At 36.5% G+C, this 23,766-nt stretch overlaps 1 protein-coding gene across 1 annotated transcript; it reads left to right on the forward strand.

Annotated features, from left to right (window-relative positions):
• Window positions 1-2,688: 2,688 nt before the first annotated feature.
• LOC132650705 (vomeronasal type-2 receptor 116-like) lies at window positions 2,689-22,285 on the forward strand (the record flags this gene model as incomplete). Its single annotated transcript, XM_060376045.1, is given in 6 exon segments — window positions 2,689-2,950; window positions 4,188-5,032; window positions 9,681-9,908; window positions 11,559-11,682; window positions 20,109-21,006; window positions 22,258-22,285. Coding segments are annotated over 6 exon segments (2,385 nt in total), but the record flags the coding sequence as incomplete, so codon positions are not given.
• Between the last annotated feature and the right edge of the window lie 1,481 nt (window positions 22,286-23,766).

Consider the following 23,766-nt stretch of genomic DNA (forward strand, 5'->3'; position numbering starts at 1 on the left):
TAGTAACAGAATAAATAAAGAAAACTATATATCCAATACAGCACTGGATTCCTCAGAGAGGACATTAGCAGCAAAATGGGGCAAGATATCATAAAGGCCCAAGATGACTATGTGATGTCATTCTTGTCTTTTCGATTGGCAAAAGCTGTTAGTGTGCTGGGTTACTACATTCTAAAATGATTTTATTCATCCGCTATAGGAGATATATATAGATATAGATACAGATACAGATATAGATATAGGTATAAATTTCATTTGCCTGCAAATTTCATGATCTAGAAAAGATCATTCTGAGTGAAATATCCCAGAAGGAGAAAGACAAACATGGTATATACTCACTTATATAGACCTATAAGATATGATAAACATAATGAAATCTATACACCTAAAAAGATAATCAAGAGAGTGGACATGATCAATCCTCATTTAGAAAGACAAATGGGATGTGCATTGAACGTATGACAGGAGTCTACTGAGCGCATCTGAAAGACTCTAACTAGCAGTGTTTTCAAAGCAAAGACTCATGACCAAACCTTTGGCAGAGTACAGGGAATCATAAGAAAGAAGGGGAGTTAGTCTGATGGGGAAAGGATAGGAGCTCCACAAGGACCAAATATATCTGGGCACAGGGTCTTTTCTGAGACTGACATTCAACCAAGGACCATGTATGGATATAACCTAGAACCTCCACTCAGATGTAGCCTGTGGCAGCTCAGTAACCAATTGGTTTCCCAAAGTGAGGGAACAAGGACTATTTCTAACAGGAACTCAATGACTGGCTCTTTGGCCTCCCCACCCCCAAAGGGAGGAGCAGACCTGTTAGGCCACAGAGGAGGGCTTTGCAGCCAGTCCTGAAGATACCTGATAAAACAGGATCAGATACATGGGGAGGAGGTCCCCTCATCAGTGGACTTGGAAAGGGGCATGATGGAGATGAGGGAGGGAGGGAGGGACTGGGAGGGAATGAGGGATCGGGACACGGCTGGGATACAGAGTTAATAAAATGTAACTGATAAGAAAAAATTAAATTAAAAAAATATTTTCAACTAAAAATATATATATAGATATAATCTTAACCACAGAGGTGTCCCAGAATTGGCTACTCAGGGTGTTGCAGGTAGCCCACACTATAATAATGAGCCTCTCAAACTACAACATTGCAATCTCTCAACATCAATGAGGTTTTAATAGCCAGTCTTTGCAGACACAGCTCTTTCCAGGAGTTCTCATTGATACATGTATACATTCTTACAATTCAATATTTAGTATGGGATAATCCATAAGGAAGACAAATTCTCTTTCTCTCGGTTGTTGCTAATTGCCTGCTTTTACACAATAGATTCTCTCTTAACAGAGCATTCAGCCACAGAGCACAGATTAATGTAGTACAACCAAATGGAATTTCTTCCTGGTTATGGCAGGTCAGAAGGCAGAATCCTTCCTTCAGTAGAACCCAGTGGACTTCAGGCTAATGATTTCTGTTAAGCTGCCTCTGTAAAAGTCACCCAGACTCTTATCTACCACAGGTTTTGAAACAAGTTTCTGAGGACCCATCCCCAAGCACTGAAGGCTATGTGTGACACAGTTTAACTCACCTACCTGCAACAAAGTTCCACTTTCTCCCATTGTGAGCACTTTTGTACTGTCTTAATGTACTTGGAGGTTTTCCTCTCTTTTATATGCTACTTTAACTTACTTTTTCCCACTGCCTTACCCAGGAAACTCAACTCATTTATTTAATCTGCAAGCTTAGAGAAACACCTTTCCGATACTACTTTTTTTTACTACTTTTTGAATTTTTGTAAAGATTTATTAATTTTTTACATTATGTTTATGAGTGTTTTGCCTACATGTTTGTGTGTGTCCCACTTGTGTGCATGGTCTCTTCAGAGGCCAGTGATCCCCTAGAAATGGGGTTATACACTATTGTATCCTAAAACTGGCTACTGTTTTCAGGGTCCTCCACAAGAGCAGCAACTAGTCATAACATATCATTTTTCAAACCCAAGAATCCTATATGCACATGCTTATTTATTCTTATTACATGTACTTGAGAACTCACCTTCTTATTTATGTGTGAATACCACAGGTGTGCCTGGTACCCAAAGATGCCAGAAGGGCTCTTATGAACTGCAGCTAAACATGTTCCCAAGGCCACCCTCTGGGTACTGAGAACTGATGCTAGCTTTTATTCAAAGTGGTCCATCTATATACCACAAAGAGACACTTTAACACTAAGAGCACATATAAACTTGTTAGAACTTTTGCAAGTGAGTATGAAATAGAATAATTACCATATACATGGACATGAAGCTCTTACTTATATCTGTAGTGAAAACGTTAGTGACCCTTCCATAATCCTGTGCTTGCATGAGCCGAAACACCATAAGCACCTATGTATTCAGTACTCATAGGATACAAACAAGTGATATTTTATGCACACACTTTACACCAAAAAACATTAGAAACAGTTAAACTTCTGAGAGTTTAGGAGCTGTTCGATGATGTTCCTGGGTTGTCATGGGCTTATTCACACAAGATTTACATGTCACAAGAAAAGTCAAAGGCTAGGACCTCTAGGTTCCTGTATTTGATAAAAGACTTTTTGAGAAAAGTGTACTGATAATACCCATCATTCTGTTCCTCTGGTTTAGATACAATTGGAAAAACTATCAATATTTGCTGACCTTATACTTTGCCATTGAAGAGATTAATAAGGACTCAAACCTGCTTCCCAATATAACTTTGGGTCCCCACATCTACAATGCTTTTAATTCTAACAAAAAAACTTTGGAGGGCCCTCTGATGTGGCTGTCTGGAAGGAGTGATTATATTCCTAACTACAAGTGCAACACTCGACACAAAGCTCTAGGAATCCTTTCAGGAAACAAGCCGGAATTTTCTGCTGCAATTGCAACACTGTCAGAACTCTACAATGTCCCACAAGTAAGTTAGAAACATACTTTTAAGCAGAATCACATCTTAGACCTGACCAAAACAAAGAAACTAATGAAAAACAATAACAGAACAAACAAAAGAAAAAAGAGAAGTGGATTATGTTTAGTGTAGGCAGATTTCAAATAGCAGTGAATGAATTATTTTGATATAGCAATACTTAACAGATGACAGAGTGTGGTGAAAAGCCTGGAAAGGAAATTCTGGGAATTTCTAAGTTCACTTAGTAGTATCCATGATTCTATCTCCAAACAATGGATTATTTACTGCAGATACTCAGTCTGTATTTGATCATAAGTCAAATTCTACAGCAAAGATACCTAACTACCCAATCTAGCATATAAACATCTCAAAATTCCTACAGTTGTCAATTTACCTCACATATGGAAAAAGAAAGTCCAGGACATGTAACTAAGTTTGGAACAATGTTTAATGCCATCACCGATGTAAAACTTTCAAGGAATTAATGATCTCATTCAGGAAAGTAGATCCCAGAATAGCACCTACAGAGACCAACCACTTAGCTGTATCATACAATTGACTCTTGTGAGGCTACACTTAAGAAATGCATCTATCAGCAGTCATTAATACAAACAGAGAACATACTTGGTGAGCACAAGGGTCAGCAATAACCAAGATTAAAAAAACCCACATGGTAACTCTCATTGTTATCACTCAGTTAAACAATTCATAAATGTGTTTTAACCTAAAGTAATAAAAAATAAAAGACAATTATTTACATCTGTCTGAGTTTTGTCTCTATCAACTCTATCTAAAGGGATGATAGAGTAAACCCTGGCAATGAGGCCCCAGGTCATCACAACTTGAAACATTTTAACATAAGAAACTGAATCTCTAAAAACTGTGTTAGTCTCTTTCTGTGTTTGCTTTTCTAAAGATGAAGGTTCTTAGAAATATGGTGACTAGAAAGTACCTGTTAATGCTTTCTGCAGTTTTCTCTACATCAGATACTCTTTTGCATTGTTACTGCAACAAAAGAGAGCTATCTTGCCTTTCAAAGCCAGTGAACAACTTACTGGCTGCTTCAGACACCTTAATAACTTTGGAGCCTATGGTATTTGTAAAAGACTGTATTCCACCACATAATTTAGGGACAAGCTAATCTCACAGAAGACAATCTCCTTAACAATATTCAGTCCTTTAACCCTCATATTTGAATTATGAATTCACTTCCTCACTCAGGGTGATGATTCCACATGCCTGAAACTCAGAATCACTTTTTTCTTTGCTTCTTCAGGTCACATATGGACCATTTGATTCCGTGCTTAGTGACAAAGATACATCCCCATCCCTTTATCAGATGTCTACTAAAGACAGAGGTCTAGCCCAAGGGCTGATCTCTTTATTGCTCCGCTTTGGCTGGAAGTGGGTGGGGCTCATTGTGTCTGATGATTAGAGAGGAAAGGAGTTCCTCTCTGACCTGAAAGTAAAGATGGTATCAGAAGATATCTGTGTGGCCTTTACAGAAAAACTCCTAGATAATTTTAATGAAAACGTAAAATATGGTTATGGTTTGCAGAACTTGAAACAACATACACGAGTAAATGTGAATTTATTCTATGGTGAAATAGATGACTTGCTGTTCTTTTGTGTAGACATTCATAATATCTTTGTAACCAGAAGGAAGGTGTGGATCTTTGCAAAGCCACACTCGACATACTTAGAGACTATAACAAGTGAAAAGCATGTTTTGATAAACCTATTCAGTGGAAGCTTCTCATTTTTAAAAAAGAGAACTATCCCTGGTTTCAAGCACTTTCTTGAGGCCCTTACACCCTCCCATTACCCAGGAGATGTTTACTTCTCTAAATTCTGGATTGATAATTTTAATTGTTCACCTCCTGCTTCCCGGTGTGGAAATCATAAACACTGTCCAGTGAATATTTCCCTAAAGACTAAGGATAAAATAAACAATATGATAACTATTTCTGAGCCCAGCTATTCCATATGGAACGCAGTGTATACAGTGGCCTATGCTCTACATAAAATGCTATTGAGCAAAACTGAAATGGGATCTAAAGAAGACAGAAACACAGACTGGCTTCTACCATGGCAGGTAAGCCTCACTCATAAGCAGGGGAAGCTTAGAATCTTATGTTATTAGTAAGTAATTTACTGGGGTCAAGCCAATAGAACATTTTCATCTTATAATTAAAAGTATAAGTTAAAATGGAAAAGGGTTTAAGTTTTGCTCCATTTAGTTCCATGTTGGCTATAGGCTTGCTGTATATTGTCTTTACTATGTTTAGGGATGTGACTTGTATCCCTGATGCCTCCAAGACTTAGTTAAACATGAATGGGTACTGGATTTTGTCAGATGCTTTTTTGGCATCTAAAGAGATGATCATGCGTTTTTTTTCTCCTTCAGTTTGTTTATATGATTGATTACAATGAGGGATTTCTGTATATTGAACCTGCATGCCTAGGATGAAGCCTACGTGGTCATGGTGGATGATATCTTTTATGTATTCTGGGTTTCGGTTTGCAAGTATTTTATAGAGTATTTTTCCATCAATGTTCATAAGAGAGATAGGTCTAAAGTCTTTTTTGTTGTTTTTGGGTCTTCATGAGGTTTAGGTATCAAGGTGACTGTGGCCTCATAGAATTAGTTTGGTAATGTTCATTCTTCTTCTGTTTTGTGGAATAGTTTGAAGAGAATTGGAGTTAGTTTTTTTTTATTTTTTATTTAACTTTTATTAATTACACTTTATTCATTTTGTATCACCCCATAAGCCCTTCCATCCTCCCCTCCCGGTCCCACCCTCTCTCCCCTTTTCTGCATGCATGCCCCTCCCCAAGTCCACTGATAGGGGAGGTCCTCCTCTCCTTCTTTCTGATCTTAGTCTATCAGTTCTCATCAGAAGTGCCTGCATTGTCAGGGTTCTAGGTTATCTCCATGAATAGTCCTTGGTTGGAGTATGAGTCTCTAGGAAGTTCCCTGTGTTCAAATTTTCTTGTTCTGCTGCTCTCCTTGTGGAGTTCCTGTCCTTTCCAGCTCTTACTATTTCCCACTTCTTACATAAAATTCCATTCACTCTGCCCGTCAGTTGGCCATCAGGCTAAGCATTTGCTTTGGAGTTATCTTTTTTTAAGGTCTGTAAAATTCTGCACTGAAGCCCTCTGGCCCTAGGCTTTTTTGTAAGGGATACTTTTGACATTGCTTCTTTTTCCTTGGGGCATATAGGACTATTTAATATATTTGCCCAATCTTGATTTAATATTGGTAAATGGAATCTATCAAGAAAATTGTCCATTTCGTTTAGATTTTCAAATTTTGTGGCATACAGGCTTTTGTATGATTGTTTGGATTTTCTCAGTATCTGTGGTTATGTCCCCTTTATAGTTTCTGATTTTGCTAATTTGGATGATTTCTCTCTGCCTTTTATTTAATTTGCCTAAGGGTTTGTCTATCTTGTTGATTTTCTCAAAGAACCAGCTCTGGGTCTCATTGATTCTTTACTATGACCTTCCTCTTAGCACTGCTTTCATTTTGTCCCATAAGATTTTATTACTATTGCTCTGTAGTAAAACTTGAAGTCAGGGATGGAGATACCTCCAGAAGTTCTTTTATTATACATAAAGTTTTAGCTATTTTGTTTTGTGTGTATGTGTGTCTGTGTGTGTGTGTTCCATATGAAGTTTAGAATTGTTCTTTCAACGTCTGTGAAGAATTGTGTTGGTATTTTGATAGTAATTGCATTGAATCTGTATATTGCTTTTTGTAAGATTATCATTTTTACTATGTTAATTTGATCAATCCATGAGCATGGGTGATGTTTCCATCTTCTGATATTTTTTTCAGTTTCTTTTTTCAGAGATGTGAAGTTCTTGTCATAGAGGTCTTTCTCTTGCTTGGGTAGTTACACCAAGATATAATATATTATTTCTGGTTATTGTGATATATTGTTTTCCTTATTTTTATAAGCCCATTTATCATTTATAGTCGAGTGGACTACTGATTTTATAAGTTAATTTTATAACAGCCAATTTACTGAAGGGGTGAAGGGGTTTGCCTACTGTATAACATCTCTGGTAAAATGTTTTGGGTCACTTATATATACTAGTGTATCATCTGTGAATAGGGATATTTTGACTTCTTCCTTTCCATTTTGGACCCTTATGTTTTGTAGTTGTCTTATTGCTCTAGCTAGAACTTAAAGTACTACACTGAAAAGCTATGAAGAGAGTGGGCAGCTTTGTATATTTCTGTGACTTTAGTGTAATTGCTTTGAGTTTCTCCCCATTTAATTTGATTTTGGTTATCGGATTATTGTATATTACTGTTATTATGTTTATGTAGTGCCTTGAATCCCTGATCTTCACAGGGCTTTTATCATGAAGTGGTGTACAATTTTATCAAAGGCTTTTTTTGCATCTAAAGAGATGAACATGTTTATTTAATTTTTTTTCTTTCAGTGAATTACAGTAATGGATTTAAATATGTTGAACCATCCCTGCATCCCTTCGATGATGCTTACTTGATCATAGTGGATGATGTATTTGATGTGGTCTTGGACTGGTTTTACCAGTATATTACTGAGTATTTTTGCATTAAAGTCCATAAGGGAAATGGGTTTGAGCTTTTCTTTCTTTGTTGGGTCCTTGTGTGGTTTAGGTACCAATGTGACTGTGGATTCATAGGACTGAGTTTGGCAATGTTCCTTCTGTTTCATTTTGTACAATAGTTTTTGAAGTATTGGTGTGAGCTCCTTTTTGAAAGTCTGGTAGAATTCCATGCTAAAACCATCTGGTTCTGGGATATTTTTTTGTTTGGTAGACTTCTGATGACTGCTTCTATTTTCTTAGGGGTTATAGGACTCTTTAACCTGCTTACCTGATCTTGATTTAACTTTGGTAAGTGAAACCTATCAGGAAAATTTTCCATTTTCTTTAGATTTTTGAAACTTGTGGAATTCAGTCTTTTGAAATAACATCTAATGATTCTTTGGAGTTATTCCCCCTTTTCATTTCTGCTTTTGTTTATTTGGATACAGTCTCTCTGACTTTTTGTTAGTTTGTCTAGAGGTATGTCTATCTTGATGACATTCTCAAAAGAAATAGCTCTTGGTTTTTACTATGATACTGATTTCATCTATGAGTTTGATTATTTCCTGCTGTCAACTCATCTTGGGTGTGTTTACTTCTGTCTGTTCTAGAGATTTTACAGGTGTTTTTAAGTTGCTACTATGAGAATTCCTGAATTCCTTTTAGGAAGGCACTTAATGTTATGAAACTTCTCCTTAGCACTGTTTTCATTGTGTCCCAGAAGTTTAGTCATGTTTACCCTTCATTTTCATTGAATTCTTGAAAATCTTTAATTTATTTCTCCCCTGACTCTGTAGTCACTGAGTTGTTCAGTTTCCATAAGGTTTTTTTTTTTTTTTTTTTTTTGGTTTTCTTTTGTTTCCATTGTTATTGATATCTAGCTTTAATCCATGGTGGTCTGATAAGATAAAAAGGTTATTTCAACTTTATTGTACTTTTTGAGGATCACTCTCTGTCCAAGTCAATGGGCAATTTTGGAGAAGGTTGTGTAAGTTGCTGAAAAGAAGGTATATTCTTTTTGTCTGGGTAAAAATTCTGTAGATGTCTGTTAAATCTCCTTGATCTGTGCATATGTTAGTTTGTTTCTCTATTTTCTGTCTTCATGACCTGTCCTTTGGTGAAGGTTTTGAAGTGGGGTTTTGAAGTCTCCCTCTATTACTGTGGCTGTATTAGTGTATAATTTAAGCTTCTTTGTTACTTTTACAAATGCAGGTGCCCTTGTATTTGGAGCAAAATATTCAAAATTGAGACATCATTTTGGTGGATTTTTTCTATCATATGTATCCTTTTGCTATGATATGTGTCCTCTCATATCTGTTTTGAATAAATTCAGTTAAAAGGTCATTTTATTAGATATTAGGATGGCTTCTTTCAACTTGCATCTTGGGTCAGTTTCCTTAAAAAACCTATTTCCATCCCTTCACTCTGAGGTAATGTCCTCCTTTGTTTTTAAGATTTTTTTGTATGCAGCAGATTGATAAGTCCTGTCTATGCATCCACTCTGTTAGTCTCTGTTTTTTTTTATTATTATTATTGAGGAACTGTGTCCATAGATGTTGAGTGATACTAATGATTAATGATTGCTAGTGCCTGTTATTTTGATTTTTAAGATTGCAGCAAGTTTTTGTGTTTCTGTTCTGGTTTTGCAGCAGCGGTGTTATTTATTTTCTGTGTTTCTCTGGGTGTTGTTTACTTCCTTTGGTTGGGGTTTTCCTTCTAGTATCTTCTGTACAGTTGTGAAGCATAGACACTGGCATTTTCGAGTCCACAGCACAACCTCTCACTTGCTGTGAAGTCGCTATAGTCGAATCCTTAGTAACCATATACACTGGGTGTCGCCATTTTGGATCCTCTTCAAATCTACATCTTCTAAATGGAAATATTATTTTCTGGTCCTAGAGAAAGACAGAGGACCTTTTTTCAACTAAGGACATGCTACACACTATACTATCTTGCATCTCATCTATCTTGTGTTCAGTAGCTCTTGCATTATTTCTATCGTGAATAATTTTAATCTCACTAAAAACCTGGGAAGACAAATAAACAAACTAAGCACTTTCAAAAAGAAAGCCATGTTAGAGAGAGGGAAAATGAAATTCTCTTTAAAGTCAGCCAGTAATCTGTGTGGGCCACTCATGTCATATGATGTCTCTCTTCAGCTTCATCCATTTCTGAGGAAAATTAAATTTAGAAATGCTGCTGGAGATGAAATAAGCTTTGATGAGAACAAGAATATTAGGGAAATGTATGACATACAAAACTTTATTGCATATAGTTTTCGAAATGCACTATTACTTAAAGTGGGAGAGTTTGTCTTCAAGAGTGCACAAGATCAAGGCTTTTTCATCAATGAAGTTCTGATTCAATGGCCAAGCAACTACAAACAGGTCTGGAAATTTTTCAGTATTTAACATGAAGGGAATTATTTGTAAAGAATGATAAAAAATGATTGTGTAATGATTCTTTGAACTTTTAAAATAATTGTGAGATTTTAATTCTTAGCTCTATTGTGACTGTGAGCTTGTGTGTGGGTGTTCATGCACACGAGCACATGTGCTTCTTAAGTCCACAGTAAACTGTGGTTATCTTCTTCAGTTACTGTCAACTTTATTTTTATCTGTGTGAAACCCTTACTTTATGATTTTGCTGAACTCAGTGGCCAGCATTTCCTAGGTTCTCACTCTGTCTTCATGATCATAAAGTTTGGATTACAGGCTCATTTTTCTGCACCCAGCTTGTCTTCCATCCTTTCATCATGATCAAATTCACATTTTCCTGCTTATGTGGCAAGCATGTTAAATACTAAAACATCTCTTTAGTTCTGTTTTGTGACTTTAAATCAGAAATGAACTAATATTTCAGAATTACATATATGTATATATACATAAATACACATACAAATGCACACATAAGGTCAGTTAATTCCTTAGCAAGAATTAGATGAATTGAATTTGAATGTTTGTGTTTGTTCATTATGCAGTGAATGAATAATTGAGAGCTCATGGTTATATAGTGGTATGTATGTTTCTATATGTAAACATACACATGCACACAAACTTATGAAATTTTCACATATGTTAATTATACAGGCTAGCTGATGCTCAAGCATTCTTCCATTCACACAACTCATGTTCAAGCATATCAATAATTCCACAAGGTTGTGAGCTAGCATAAACAATAAATTATGGATCTGGACACAAGACATTTCTGTAAACAATGTATATGAGCTGCCCAAAATGTGTGTCAGGAACTGAACTCATATTTCAGTGCAAGAGCTGTATGCACTCTTAACAGCTGATCCAGTTATCCAGAAACACATTACTGTTATTATGTACATATTAGAAAGAATCAGAATCCAAACCAAGGCAGAAAAGAAGTCCAAGAAATATTTCCTGTCCTACAAAATTTCTAACATATAACAAACTAAAATTGCATTAGAATTTTATTAGTTATGTGATTATCTAAGAATACAACTGCTGAAAATCCCATTTGATAACTACACTAACGTTTGAAAAGAAAGGCAAAGAACAATCCTTAGCATTGGGAGTCAAGGGTAAAAGTCACAGTAACAGATTATAATTCACCAATGGCAAAACCATTTTCATGAGAAAATTAAACTTCCTTTTGCAGCCGAATCAGAGTGCATGGGAATTACTACAGGACTGAAATATAAAGGTAGAAGCAAGTGTGCTTGGAGGCAAGTATGAATGGATTCTTATCTTAAAATCCAACTGTCCCAAAATTCATACAATAAAATGAGTTCTGGCTTACTGCCTCACAGAAGAGAATATCTTGATGTCCTACACATTTCACACAGAATAGGCACAGTAGTGAGTCATAGTTTGGTCACCAAAAAGGGATGTTGAACATTTAGTATTGGAAAGTGTGGTAAGTTTAAATCTCCATTCTATATTCCCACATTAAATCCTCAGAGTTCTTCATAAACAAATACAATTTCTATAGGTTACATGTATTTAGCCTAAACTATTTTAAACTGATGTTCAATATCATGACCAGTTTTTCTGTGCTGCCTTCAGACGCCTCAATCTGTATGTACACAGAGCTGTGGTCCAGGATTCTGGAAAGTTCTACAAAAAGAAAGACCAGTCTGCTGTTTTTCTTGTGCATTTTGTCCAGATCAGCACATTTCCAACCAGACAGGTAGAAAAATAATACTTTTACTCAAACTGCTTGGGAATGAAGATGGGGAAAGTTAAGAAGTGACCTTGGTGTCATAATGTAGTGCTGTTCCATATGTCTCTAACACTCATCCCCAAATCAATTAATCATTGCTGAAGCCACACAATGTGTGAATTTAGAGTGTCAATTCTCATGGTGTTGTGTCATATGCACCCTACTTTTAAAAAAACTGCCTTTTGATACGTGGAATGGCCATCTCAGTTCTTGCAGTGTTCCATGCTATGAGTTCCCCATTAAATGTGAGATCTCCTCTTGTCCAGGTTTGATTTGTATTTCTGTGATTAGCAAACCTAATGATTCCTGCCTCAAAATAACTCCAGGAAAAGTATATTTCTAACTGTTTCTGAATGCACATGAAACTGAACTGCATTTACAACTCACTTGTCATTTTTAAGTATCAACAATAGAAAAAGCAAGTCTTTGTGAATGAAAATATGGCTGCCTTTTAGGGTTGTGGTCAACTGTGTGATAACATATATAAGTAATATCATATGGAATGAGCAGGTTGCATTTTTATATACAAAAACACACACAAATACACAAACACATTTAATGACAAAAGAGCCCATGTACTTGAGAGAGAATAAATATAAGTTGGGTCAGGCAGAAGGTTTAGAGCAATGAAAAAGAAGAGGCATAGAGAGGTAATTATATCATTTTTAAAATGAAAATGTTTATGAAAAAATTAAAAAGTCAGAAGGGAAATACATCAATATAATGATGAGAACCTACTATTTATTATATTTAAATAGGCCAATCCTTTGACAACCATAATACAAACAGGATTTTTATCTATTATTGCAAATGATAAAATGTTGAAAAATTAATTAAATATTCTTTATATTCAAAGATCTAATGCTACTATGGGTCAAATTCCATGCAGAATGACACATGACTTCAATTCCTATATTACAAAGATATGAAGAGAGCAGGCAGTTTTGCCTTGTCCCTGATTTCAGTGGGATTGATTTGAGTTTCTCTCTGTTTAGGTTAATATTGGCTGTAGGGTTTCTGTATATTAACTTTACTATGTTTAGGTATGTGCTTTGTGTCCTTGATCTCTCCAAAATTTTATATATGAACATGCATTGGATTTTTGGCTTCTAATAGAAATGATCATGTTGTTCTTTGTTTATGTGGTAGATGAAATTGATGGAATTCTATATACTGAACCACTCCTGCATGCCTGGAATAAAGCCTATGTGATAGGGGTGGATGATATCTTTTATGTGTTCTTGTATTTGGTTTGTGAGTATTTTACTGAGTATTTTTGTGTCAGTGTTCATGACAGAAATTGGTCTGAAGTTCATGTCTTTCTTCGGTCTTGACTGTGACATAACTGTGGCCTCATAGAATTAATTTGTCAATGTTGCTTCTGTTTCTTTTTTGTGGGATAGTTTGAAGAGTATTGGTGTTTACTCTTCTTTGAAGGTCTGGTAGAATTCTGTGCTGAAACCATCTGGCCCTGGGCCTTTTTGGATGGGGACTTTTGATGACTTCCTCTATTTTCTTAGGGAAGATAGGACATTTTATTTACCTGATCTTGATGTAACTTTGGTAGTGGAATCTATCAAGAAAGTTGTCCATTTTATATAGATAATAAATTTCTGTGGTGTATAAGCTTTTGAAGTAAAACCTAATGATTTCTCTGATTTTCTTAGTTTCTGTCCTATCACCCTTTTTGTTTTTTATTTTGTTCATATGGATAGTGTCTTTCTGCCTTTTAGTTACTTTGGCTAAGAGTTTGTCTCTCTGGTTGATATTCTCAAAAAAACAGCTCTTGGTTTTGTTGATTCTTTGAATCATTTCATTTCTAGTATGTTGATTTCAGCACTGAATTTGATTATTTCCAAGTCTACTCTTTTTGGCTCTGTGTACATCTTTTTTTTTCTTTTCTTGTTTTAGGTCTTTCAGTTGTATCATTAGATTGTTTGTATGAAATGCCTCAAATTCGTATACAAAGGCACTTAGTGGTATGAATTTTCCTCTTAGCACTGCTTTCATTGTGTCCCGTAAGTTGGGCATGTTGTGCCTTAATTTTCATTGAATGCTAGAAAATCTTTAATTACTTTATTTCTTCAATGACACCTGTTATTGAGTTGTTCAGGTTCCATTTGTATGTGTAGGCATTTTGTTCTTTCTGTCATTGTTGAGGTCCAGATTTAGAACGTGGTGGTATAATTGGATCCAAGGGATTATTTCAGTCTTATTGTATCTGTTAAGACTTGCTTTGTGCCTGAACATATGTTCAATTTTGGAAATAGTTCCTTGATTTGCGGAGAAAAAGGCATATTTGTGTCTGGGTGAAAATTTCTGAGGACTTCTATTAGGTATTTGATTCATGACCTATGTAAGCTTCATTATTTCACTGTTTAGCTTCTGTGACAATGATCTGTCACTTGATGAGAGTGAGGTGTGGACGTTTACCATTATTACTGATGTTGGGACTGATGTGTGATTGAACCTTTAATAATGTTTCTTTTACAAATGCAGGTGCCCTACTATTCTGCGCATAGTTGTTCAAGATATTATTGTCCTCATGGATTTTTCTATAATGAGAACAAAGTATCCTTCACTTCTCTTTTGATTAATTTTGGTTGGAAGACTGTTTTATTAGATATTAAGATCGTCCTGCTCCTTGGGTCCATTTGATTGGAAAACCTTTTTTTAGCACTTTGCTCTAAGGTAGTGTCTATCTTTGGGGCTGAAGTGTGTTTATTGTATGCAGCAGAATGTTGGATCTTGTTTCCATAACTATTCTGTTAGCATGTGTATTTTTATTGGATTACTGACTCCATTGATGTTGTGAGATACTAGTCATCAATGAATTTCAGTTCCTTTTATTGTGGTTTTATTGCAGATAGTTTGTTTGTGTGCTTGTTTTCTTTTGAATTTTTTCTGGTGTTATCTATATCATGTGTTTTGTGGTTGTAGTTGATCTCAATTGGTTGGAGTTTTCCTTCTAGTAGCTTCTTACAGTCAGTGAGAGTGCATAGACATTGTTTTAATTTAGATTTGTCATGGAATATCTTGTTTCCTCCATCTGTGTTGATTGTAAGTTTTGCTTAGTACAGTAGTCTGCTTTGGCATGTGTGAATTCTTTGCATCTACATGACATTCTCCCAGGCCCTTCTGGGTTTCATAATCTCTGTTGGAAAGTCTGGTGTGATTCTGATAGGTCTGCCTTTCTATGTCACTTGATCTTTTTCCTTTGCTGCTTTTGATATTTTATTCTTCATTATGTAGATTTATTGTTTTGATTATTTTATGGCAAAAAGATTTTCTTTTCTGCTCTACTCTATTTGGTGTACTGTAAGCCTCTTGGATGTTTAAGGTTATCTCTTTCTTTAGGTTGGAGAAATCTTCTTCTGATTTTATTAAAAATATATTCTACACCTTGGAGTCTGGAATAATCTATTTAGTCTATTCCTATTGTTTTTGTGTTTCACATTTTCAAGGAGTCCTTGAACTTTTCTAATTGTTATGTTTTCTTTAAGAGATAGATCAGTTTCTTCAATTGTATCTTCAATGCCTGAGATTCTCTCCTCCATTTCTTATATTTTGTGGGTCATGCTTATCTCTGTGGTACTTGATTTGTTCTCTACGTAGTCCATCTCCAGGGTTTTCTGTGTGTTTCCTTATTTATTCAAATTCCATTTTCAAGAATTGAATATTTTTTTATTTTATTTTTCTCATTAGTTACATTTTGTTAATTCTGTATCCCAGCTGTATCCCTCCTTCCCTCCCCAATCTTACCCTCCCTCCCTCATCTCCTCCCTGCCTCTTTCCAAGATTTTAATAATTCACTTCACCTGTTTAACTGTGGTTTCTTGTCTATGATGGCCTCTCTGTTTGCCTTGTCTTTCCTTGTATTTCTGTGAGACATTTTTTTTCTTTTCCTCTTTATATGTCTCTAATAACCGCATAAACATAGATTTAATGTCCCTTTTCTGTGTTTCAGCTGTAGTAGAATATCCATTGCTCTCAGGGGAGGGGGGTTTGAGGGAGCCAGGATGTCCCAGGTTTTGTTGACTGTGTTTCTCTATTGGCCTTTAGCCATCTGGTTGTCTGTAGCTTTACTTGTTTCTTACTGGAAACTGCATCAAAGACTGGATCCTCCTGTCTTTGGAGTTTAGAGCAGTATTCAGGAAGATGTGAAATGTGCAGTGGCTCAAGAATGGGTCCATCTTAAGATACAAAGAATGACAGCATCTTGAAGGGGAAGGCACAAGGCAGTGTATGGACACATAAACATGTAGGGGCTGGTGAATTGAAGGAGAGGGGTGTGCATGCACTGGAACCCTTTGTTTGCCTTGTCTTTATTTGTATTTCTGTGAGATATTTGTTCTTTTCCTCTTTATATGTCTCTAATAACTGCATAAACATAGATTTAATGTTGTTTTCCTGTGTTTCAGCTTTATTAGAATATCCATTGCTCTTGGGGGTGGGTTCTGGTGGAGTCAGGATGTCTCAGTTTTTGTTGACTGTGTTTCTATGCTGGCCTTTAGCCATCTGGTCTGTAGCCTTACCTGTTTTTTTTTTCCTGGAAACTGCACCAAAGACTGGATCCTCCTGTCTTTGGAGTTTAGAGTAGTATTCAGGAAGATGTCAAATGTGCAGTGGCTCAATGGGTGCTGATGGTTCAGATGACAGCATCTTGAAGGGCAAGGTACAGGGCAGTGTAAACGTGTAGAGGCTGGTGAAATGAAGGACAGGGGTGTGCATGCACTGGAACCCTGAATTTTGGGGTGCAGGTACTGTTATTCATTATTATCAAGGTGCAGGTGCCCCAGGTGGCATCCCTGGGATTCCTCAGAATAAATCTGGGCTGCCACTTACAGGCCTGCCTCAAACTGTGTTCCCTGTACTCAGATTCCTCTGAGATCTGTCTTCTTGGATCTGGGATTTCTGAAATTCTATTATTCACCTGCTGTCCATGTGGTGACTAGAAGAACAGTGGCTTGGTGGGTGGGATGCTCTCCCAGTAATCATGAAGCTGGCACACAGGGAGCAGGAGGGATCTGAAATGTGGCTGCTAGAGCACAGAGTCCCTAAATATGGGGATCCAAACTCACTGGAATATGTGAAGGGGCAGGTGGTCCAAAATTTACTACTCCTGGATCCATGAGATGGCCACAGGGGGCCTAGATCAGATCAACTCCATTCCCTGGATGACCTGTCCAGATCAGGAAGCAGCAAACTTGATGCTCTGGATCTAACCACCTGTCCATACACTGGTCTCATATTATCTCAATCTCTGCCCCTCAGATATGGGGCACAGTGGTCTCCAGCATACTAAATTTTCCATTTCTTGATCTTTCATCCTTCTTTTCTCTTTTGGTGGGAGCCTTTTGTGACCTTTTGAATTTCCTTGTGGGTCTGTTCAGGTCTATTTGGGTTGTTGATTTTTTTTTCGAATTCATCTTGGGCAAATCTAAAACTTATCCATCTCATGTATATTTTTAATCTTACTGGAATATAGTATGTCTTAAAAATATTTCTTATCCATCTCATGTACATTTTTAAGCTTACTGGAATATAGTATGTTTTAAAAAATATTTCCTTAGAATATTCTGAATTTTATTGGTTTCTGTAGTAATGTTTTTCTGTAAATTTTGATTCTGTTAATTTGAGTACTCTATTTTTTTCTTTAATTTACTTGAGCTATGGGTCAGTCAATTTTGTTTATCTTCAGAAAGAGCCAGCTCTTCCTTTGCTTAATTCTATGTATTGTTTTCTTTGTTTCTGTTTCATTCATTTCTATTACAATGTTATTATTTCTTTCTATTATATTATTAATTTGTTGGTGTACTATCAAGCTTCTGCTCACACCTCTCCTCCCAGACCCTCTATCTCACCTCACCTCCCAACCCAATATGCCCCTTCTACCATTCTTTCCAAAAAGCTTATAGAAGTCTCCCATGGATATCAACCAGCCTTGGCATTTAAAGTTGCAATAAGGTTATTACAACTTCTGTTATTGAGGCTACAAAAGGCAGCTTTAGTTTTGCTGTTAGGTGTTCCCATAAAGACCAAGCTGCACAACTTAGTCTTTATGTGCGGGGAGCCCAGATCTGTCCCATGCATGCTCTATTGTTGGCAGTTCATTCTCTGTGAGCTTGTTCCAGGAGCCTTTCTGTGGGGCAATCCTAAGCATTGAAAGGAGAGGTGTTTGTCTACAGGGTGCTCCAGAGAGCAGATCAGGGGTCAGCGAGGACAGGGAATTAGTCAGCTGAGGTGGTTAGGGGAATATAGAAGCTGACTCCTAAAATTTAGACGTTTTATTGGCTCTGACTTATTGCTGACAAGGCTCTTGTTTCTTTATAGAAGTTTCACAGTACAAACACAGATTAATGATTATACAAGTGGTACAGAATGGGTGTTTGATTTTTTTTCATTATACAGGGATAAAAGATAAGTTACAATTTTAAAAGAACATACAGAACATATTTGATTATCATTATTAGCCCTATAACTGTACTTTAAGGAATCTAAAGAATGTCTCCTTCAAAGAAAACACATTTAATATGTAAAAGCCTGCTTTTAGGTTGGAATTGTTTACAGTATGAGTGCAGTCCAGAGAAACAGAAAATATTTTAACTGATCTTTTTATGCGTAGCAAATACAAACAAATAGCTCCTTTTACTATATGTATCATCATCTATGCTACAATGTAGAAAAATGTTTATTTAAGTCAATCTATCTTATTTACTGGGTTTCATTCCATGAGGAGTATACCCTCCTTGATATTCAATCTTTAAGCTACGTTTTCCAGGAGCTCTAAGCCTATAATAAATGCATCTTAAATCGATACCTGAATCTCCAGGCCTCTCAGGGTTCGCATATTGCCTTTGTTTACCCTGCACCAATATACTATTTAGGGGCACATACTCCAAGAAAACTCCTGAAATAATGGCTTCATCTCCCTATATGGCTACCTCTGCTTAATAATCTCCAGGGCATAAAGAAGTTTTGCAAACAGTGGACAGATAAAGTTAAGTTTAGTATTTTCATAAGACTCTGGTATCATCAGGACTAGCTGCATTGTCTTCCTCTATGGCCTGGTAAGGCTGCTCCCCACTCAGGGAAGGTGATCCAAGAGCCAGCCACTGAGGTTATGTCAGAGACAGTCCCTGTTCTCCTTACAATGCAGCCAGTCCTGATGAGACCAGATAGGCTATGGTCAGAGGGAAGGGGAGGACATCACTATCAGCACACTTGGAGAGGGGAATGGAAGGAAATGAGGGTGGGAAGGTGTGGAGGGAATGAGCAAGGGAGCTACAGCCAAGCTACAAAGTGAATAAAGTACAATTAATTTAAAAATGCCTAATTTTAAAAAGACTTAGACATAATTTTCCTGTAGAAAAAAACAGAAATTAAATCATAGTGAAGAAAGTCCACAGTAATGCAACACACACACACACACACACACAAAAACCCAACAAAAACCAGAAGTTAGAGATAGAAGAACAATGATTGTAACCAACAAGAACCAGAAGTTAGAGACGGAAGAACAATGATTGTAACAATCTGCACAGCTTTGCTGGAATAGCACCAAGGAACTGTGCTTCATGACTCAGAAATTTCAATGAAAATGGCTGTGTCATTCTCCCTTTCTGATTTAACATTTTTATAGATTTATGGTATTTATGTCATGTAGGTTATTTTTTTAGTCTTCAAAATATTACTGGAAGAACAAGAGTGTAAATTAGAACAATTCCCAGGATTATTCTGGAATTAATAATGAAAGAGAAAGAGTCCTGTCCTGAGTCAAAGGATGTCAAAGACTATAGAAATTTATTTCCAACGTTCACAGCTGAGATCAGTAATAACTGGTCTGAGCTTATAGCTGGTGTTTGTTGACGCAAGGGTTGTATATTTACCACCAAATCAGAACTGTTCCATAGTTCATGGAAATGGGACCTAACTTATCATCATGTTACCTTAGAAAAATTATAGGAGTCAGATTAAGAAATAACCACTGAAACAGTGAGTAAGAAGTAAAATGAAAAGAACCCATGATGATGGAAACAAGGAAGTTCATTTTTATACATTGATGTCATCAAAATACAATGTACACATACTTAGAAACTGAAAGTATGAAAGCATTTGAAGGCTTACTTGACAGTATTAATTTATCTGAATATGAGTAAAATAGGTTTCACTACTCTAGAGAAACAGTGATAAGTTGTTGAGCAGAAAACTTATTTTTAATTAAACAAGATAAAAAGTAGAAATGTGAATTATAGAGAGTTTATGTCCTTGGCAATAACAGGAAGCAGAATACAACATGTTACACACATCATTGGAAAGCAGTTTAATGAATTAAATGTACAATGAATATGTACTAGTATAAGGTGAAATACTGATCCAATTTCTCCACACAGATCAGCAGGAGTGCATCCCTTGCCCAATTCAAGAGTACCCAAACCCTGAAAGAAACCAGTGCCTGCCCAAGGCAGTGACCTTCCTTTCATTTGAGGATCCTCTGGGCATAGCTCTGGCATGCACAGCTCTTTGCTTCTCTGTCAGCACAATTGCAGTTCTGGGGATCTTTCTCAAACACCGAGAATCAGCCATTGTTAAGGCCAATAACCGGACTCTCAGCTACATACTGCTCATCTCCATCCTACTCTGCTTCCTCTGCTCCTTTCTCTTCATTGGCCACCCAAACACAACCTCCTGCATACTTCAACAGATAACATTTGCACTTGTCTTCACCTTGGCTACTTCCACTGTTTTGTCAAAAACTATAACTGTAATCCTGGCCTTTAGAGTCATGAAACCAGGAAGAAAAATGAGAAGGTTGTTTGTCTCAGGCATCTATAATGCTGTCATCCCGATCTGTGTCCTGATCCAACTCGTTCTCTCTGGAGTCTGGCTGGGAACCTCACCTCCCTATACTGACAGAGATGCACACTCTGAATACGATCATATCATCATTTTATGCAACAAGGGCTCAGTTACTGCTTTCTACTGTGTGCTGGCCTATTTAGGAACCCTGGCTTTAGGCAGCTTCACTGTGGCTTTTTTGGTGAGGAACCTGCCTGACACATTCAATGAGGCCAAGTTCCTGACATTTAGTATGCTGGTGTTTTGCAGTGTCTGGGTCACCTTCATCCCAGTCTACCTGAGCACCAAGGGCAAAGCCATGGTGGCTGTGGAGGTCTTCTCCATCTTGGCTTCCAGTGCAGGGCTGTTGGGGTGCATCTTTTTCCCAAAGTGCTACATTATTCTCTTAAAACCTGATAAAAACTCATTGAGATGTTTGAAAAACAAAAAATAGCATACAAAAACTGATCATTTTGATGTATTGGTTTCTCTAATAAAACTCATTAGTATACTAAAAATAAAGTATTTACCTACTCTTCAGAAACTTTTTCTGAAATGTATATTTAAACAAAAAGAAGAGCCCCTCACTTTGTCTCACAATCACAGACATTTTATTTCAGAAGAGAAGCTGCTGCTAAAATTTTAGTATGTTATGCATGTTACTTATGAATTCAATTCATAAACAATATAAATATTCCAAATGTAATTACATGACAGTAACTGAGATAAGGAGTACAAGAACTAATTAGTTCTTCTCTTTCTTGTTTTGGGGAGTATAACAGGGCATTGGGTGGCATTTGAGATTCTCTTTATAACAGGCAAAAAAATCAATCTCTGCTAAGAGGACGGACTTTTAAACAGTTTGAGCCATTCCAGATATCAGTATAGAGAATTTTGCAAAAGATATAAATAAATCTACAGCATGACCCTGTTCTCTTTTCCTTTACATATGTAAAAATAACTAGCTATCCCATTTAGAAATACTTGCTCAGTCATGTTCATTATTATTCTATTCACAATAGGTAAGAAATAGAAACTCATAAATATCTTTAACATGATAAATCGATAAGAAAAATATCACACATAAATATATGTCAGAAAAAATTATAATTAAGGTAACCATATTCCGAAGACAAATATCTCCCATTCTATACTCTGGGGCATCTAGCTCCAAATGTTCAGATGTGAGTATTCACCACAGAATAACTGTAGAACAAGAAAACATACAATGGCAGGGTATAATTGATCTGACTGGGATAATGTGGGGGAGGAACTCTAAATATGAAGATGGATAACTATATAAAAGAAGGAAGTCAGTGAAATAACAGTAAATATTTGTGAGTTTTAAGCAACCATTCTCTGAATTATCTACATAAAATCCCTATAATACATGTAAGTCCATTCATGAATATAAACATCGCACCCTAAATATTTTTAATAATGCACACAGATAAGTAAAGTTCACAGATAAGTAAAGTTTCGTCACTTCATGACTGATGAAAGAAGCTTTTCTTTACACAAACAACCATAGCTGAAAAGCACAACCAATCATAAGGCAGAATTCTGGAGAACACTCACACATATCTACAAAACAGTTCCCAGATCTAAGGCTCAGAGATCATGCAGCACAGGTGATGAAAAACATATATGAGGCAGAGGATCACAGTAGGTTTTGGTAGTGTATCTCCTAATAATACACAGAAGCCACAGCCATAAGACTTACCAAATATAAGAAATAAAGAAAAAAAAAAAGACTTACCAATATACCTGCATAAACATGGACTGGAAGTTGAAAAATATAAGACATGTGAACGTGCTCCAGAAAGAAACCACTGGCCTCAGTCGTATGAAAAAATTACAGGAAACTGATAAAGGCAGAGAGTGGGATGAATATTCTTCCCAAGAAAGAGCATACACTCAGTTATCCAACACCAAACAATCAGCCCTGAAAACATCCATGGAAGTCACATTACTAAACTGAGCAACTAATGTTAAGAGTATAATAGCAATTAACGAAAAAAAAATACCATGGATTTAAGAGAGAAGCAGGGGAGGTATGTGGGAAGGTTTGGAGGGAAGAAAAGAGAAGACACAAAATGATATAATTATATTATAGCCTGAAAAATGAACTAAATATTACCTCTTTAGCTCATGATTTTAAAATGAATTGCTATTGAGTAGTATAAAAATTTTGCAGGTAAAGAGATGGAACTAGGAAAACAATCATGTTATATGAGGTAATCCGAACACAAACAGACAAACTTCACATATTCTCTCCTCTAAGGTTCCTAGCTCTAATCTGAGTATGTATGTACTCAGATGTGAGTTCATATCTGGCAGTAATTGCAATAACAAGGAATGAGAAAGAGAGCATTTCCCAGATGAGAATGGAGTTGTTGTGGGAACAGTAGGAAGTAGAAGGGTTTCAGTGATTTGAAAGAGGAAAAGGGAAGAACATGAGGGGATTATAATAATTAGGATGTGAGACTGAGAGAAATACAAAAGGGAGGAAGGTAAAATAACAATAAGGATGTCTGAAAAAGTAACACGGAATCACATTAGTAACAATCTACCTAAGATATGTATAATCCATATAAGTTGTATAAAATGAAAATTTAGTTTAAATGAACCTTTGCCCCTGTGATGACAATGGTCCCTCCATCTAACAAGAACTCCAACACAAGTCATGAGAAGTTAGCTTTTGAGTTATTGGTAAGGGTTTTCTAAGAGAATCCTCAAAATTATATGCTATTGCCTATTTGACCTGAAAACTACGGTCCATTTCCAGCCCGTAAAGATGCTGTTTGTTTAGTCTGAAATAACCAGAAAATAACAGGTTACAGAATGATTCCGGAACTAGGAAAACGAAGAGGTGCCCTGCTAACTCTTGAACTTTCAATTTCCACCGACTGTCAGGTTCTTGGAACATAACCTTATAGTTTTCCTCAAGTGCCTGCTTTTTCAACAGTACATAAGCCATTGAAGACATGGCATGTATTCTTGTGGGTGCTCGCGTTCCACTTAACATTCACCACAGTCCTGTCCAAAAGCCCCCACCCCATCCACCCTCTTAGGAGCCATCCAGGCTCTAAATCTATCTACTGCATTTCGGCCCCAAATCTAGCCACTCACGTTGTATTATAGGTGTCTTATAGACAAAAATTATCTGTTTTATCTCGTACGATTGTGAACATCCTTACGACAGACCACTGA

This window comes from Meriones unguiculatus, assembly GCF_030254825.1.
Source record: "Meriones unguiculatus strain TT.TT164.6M chromosome 13 unlocalized genomic scaffold, Bangor_MerUng_6.1 Chr13_unordered_Scaffold_28, whole genome shotgun sequence".
Classification (NCBI taxonomy): Eukaryota; Metazoa; Chordata; class Mammalia; order Rodentia; family Muridae; genus Meriones; species Meriones unguiculatus.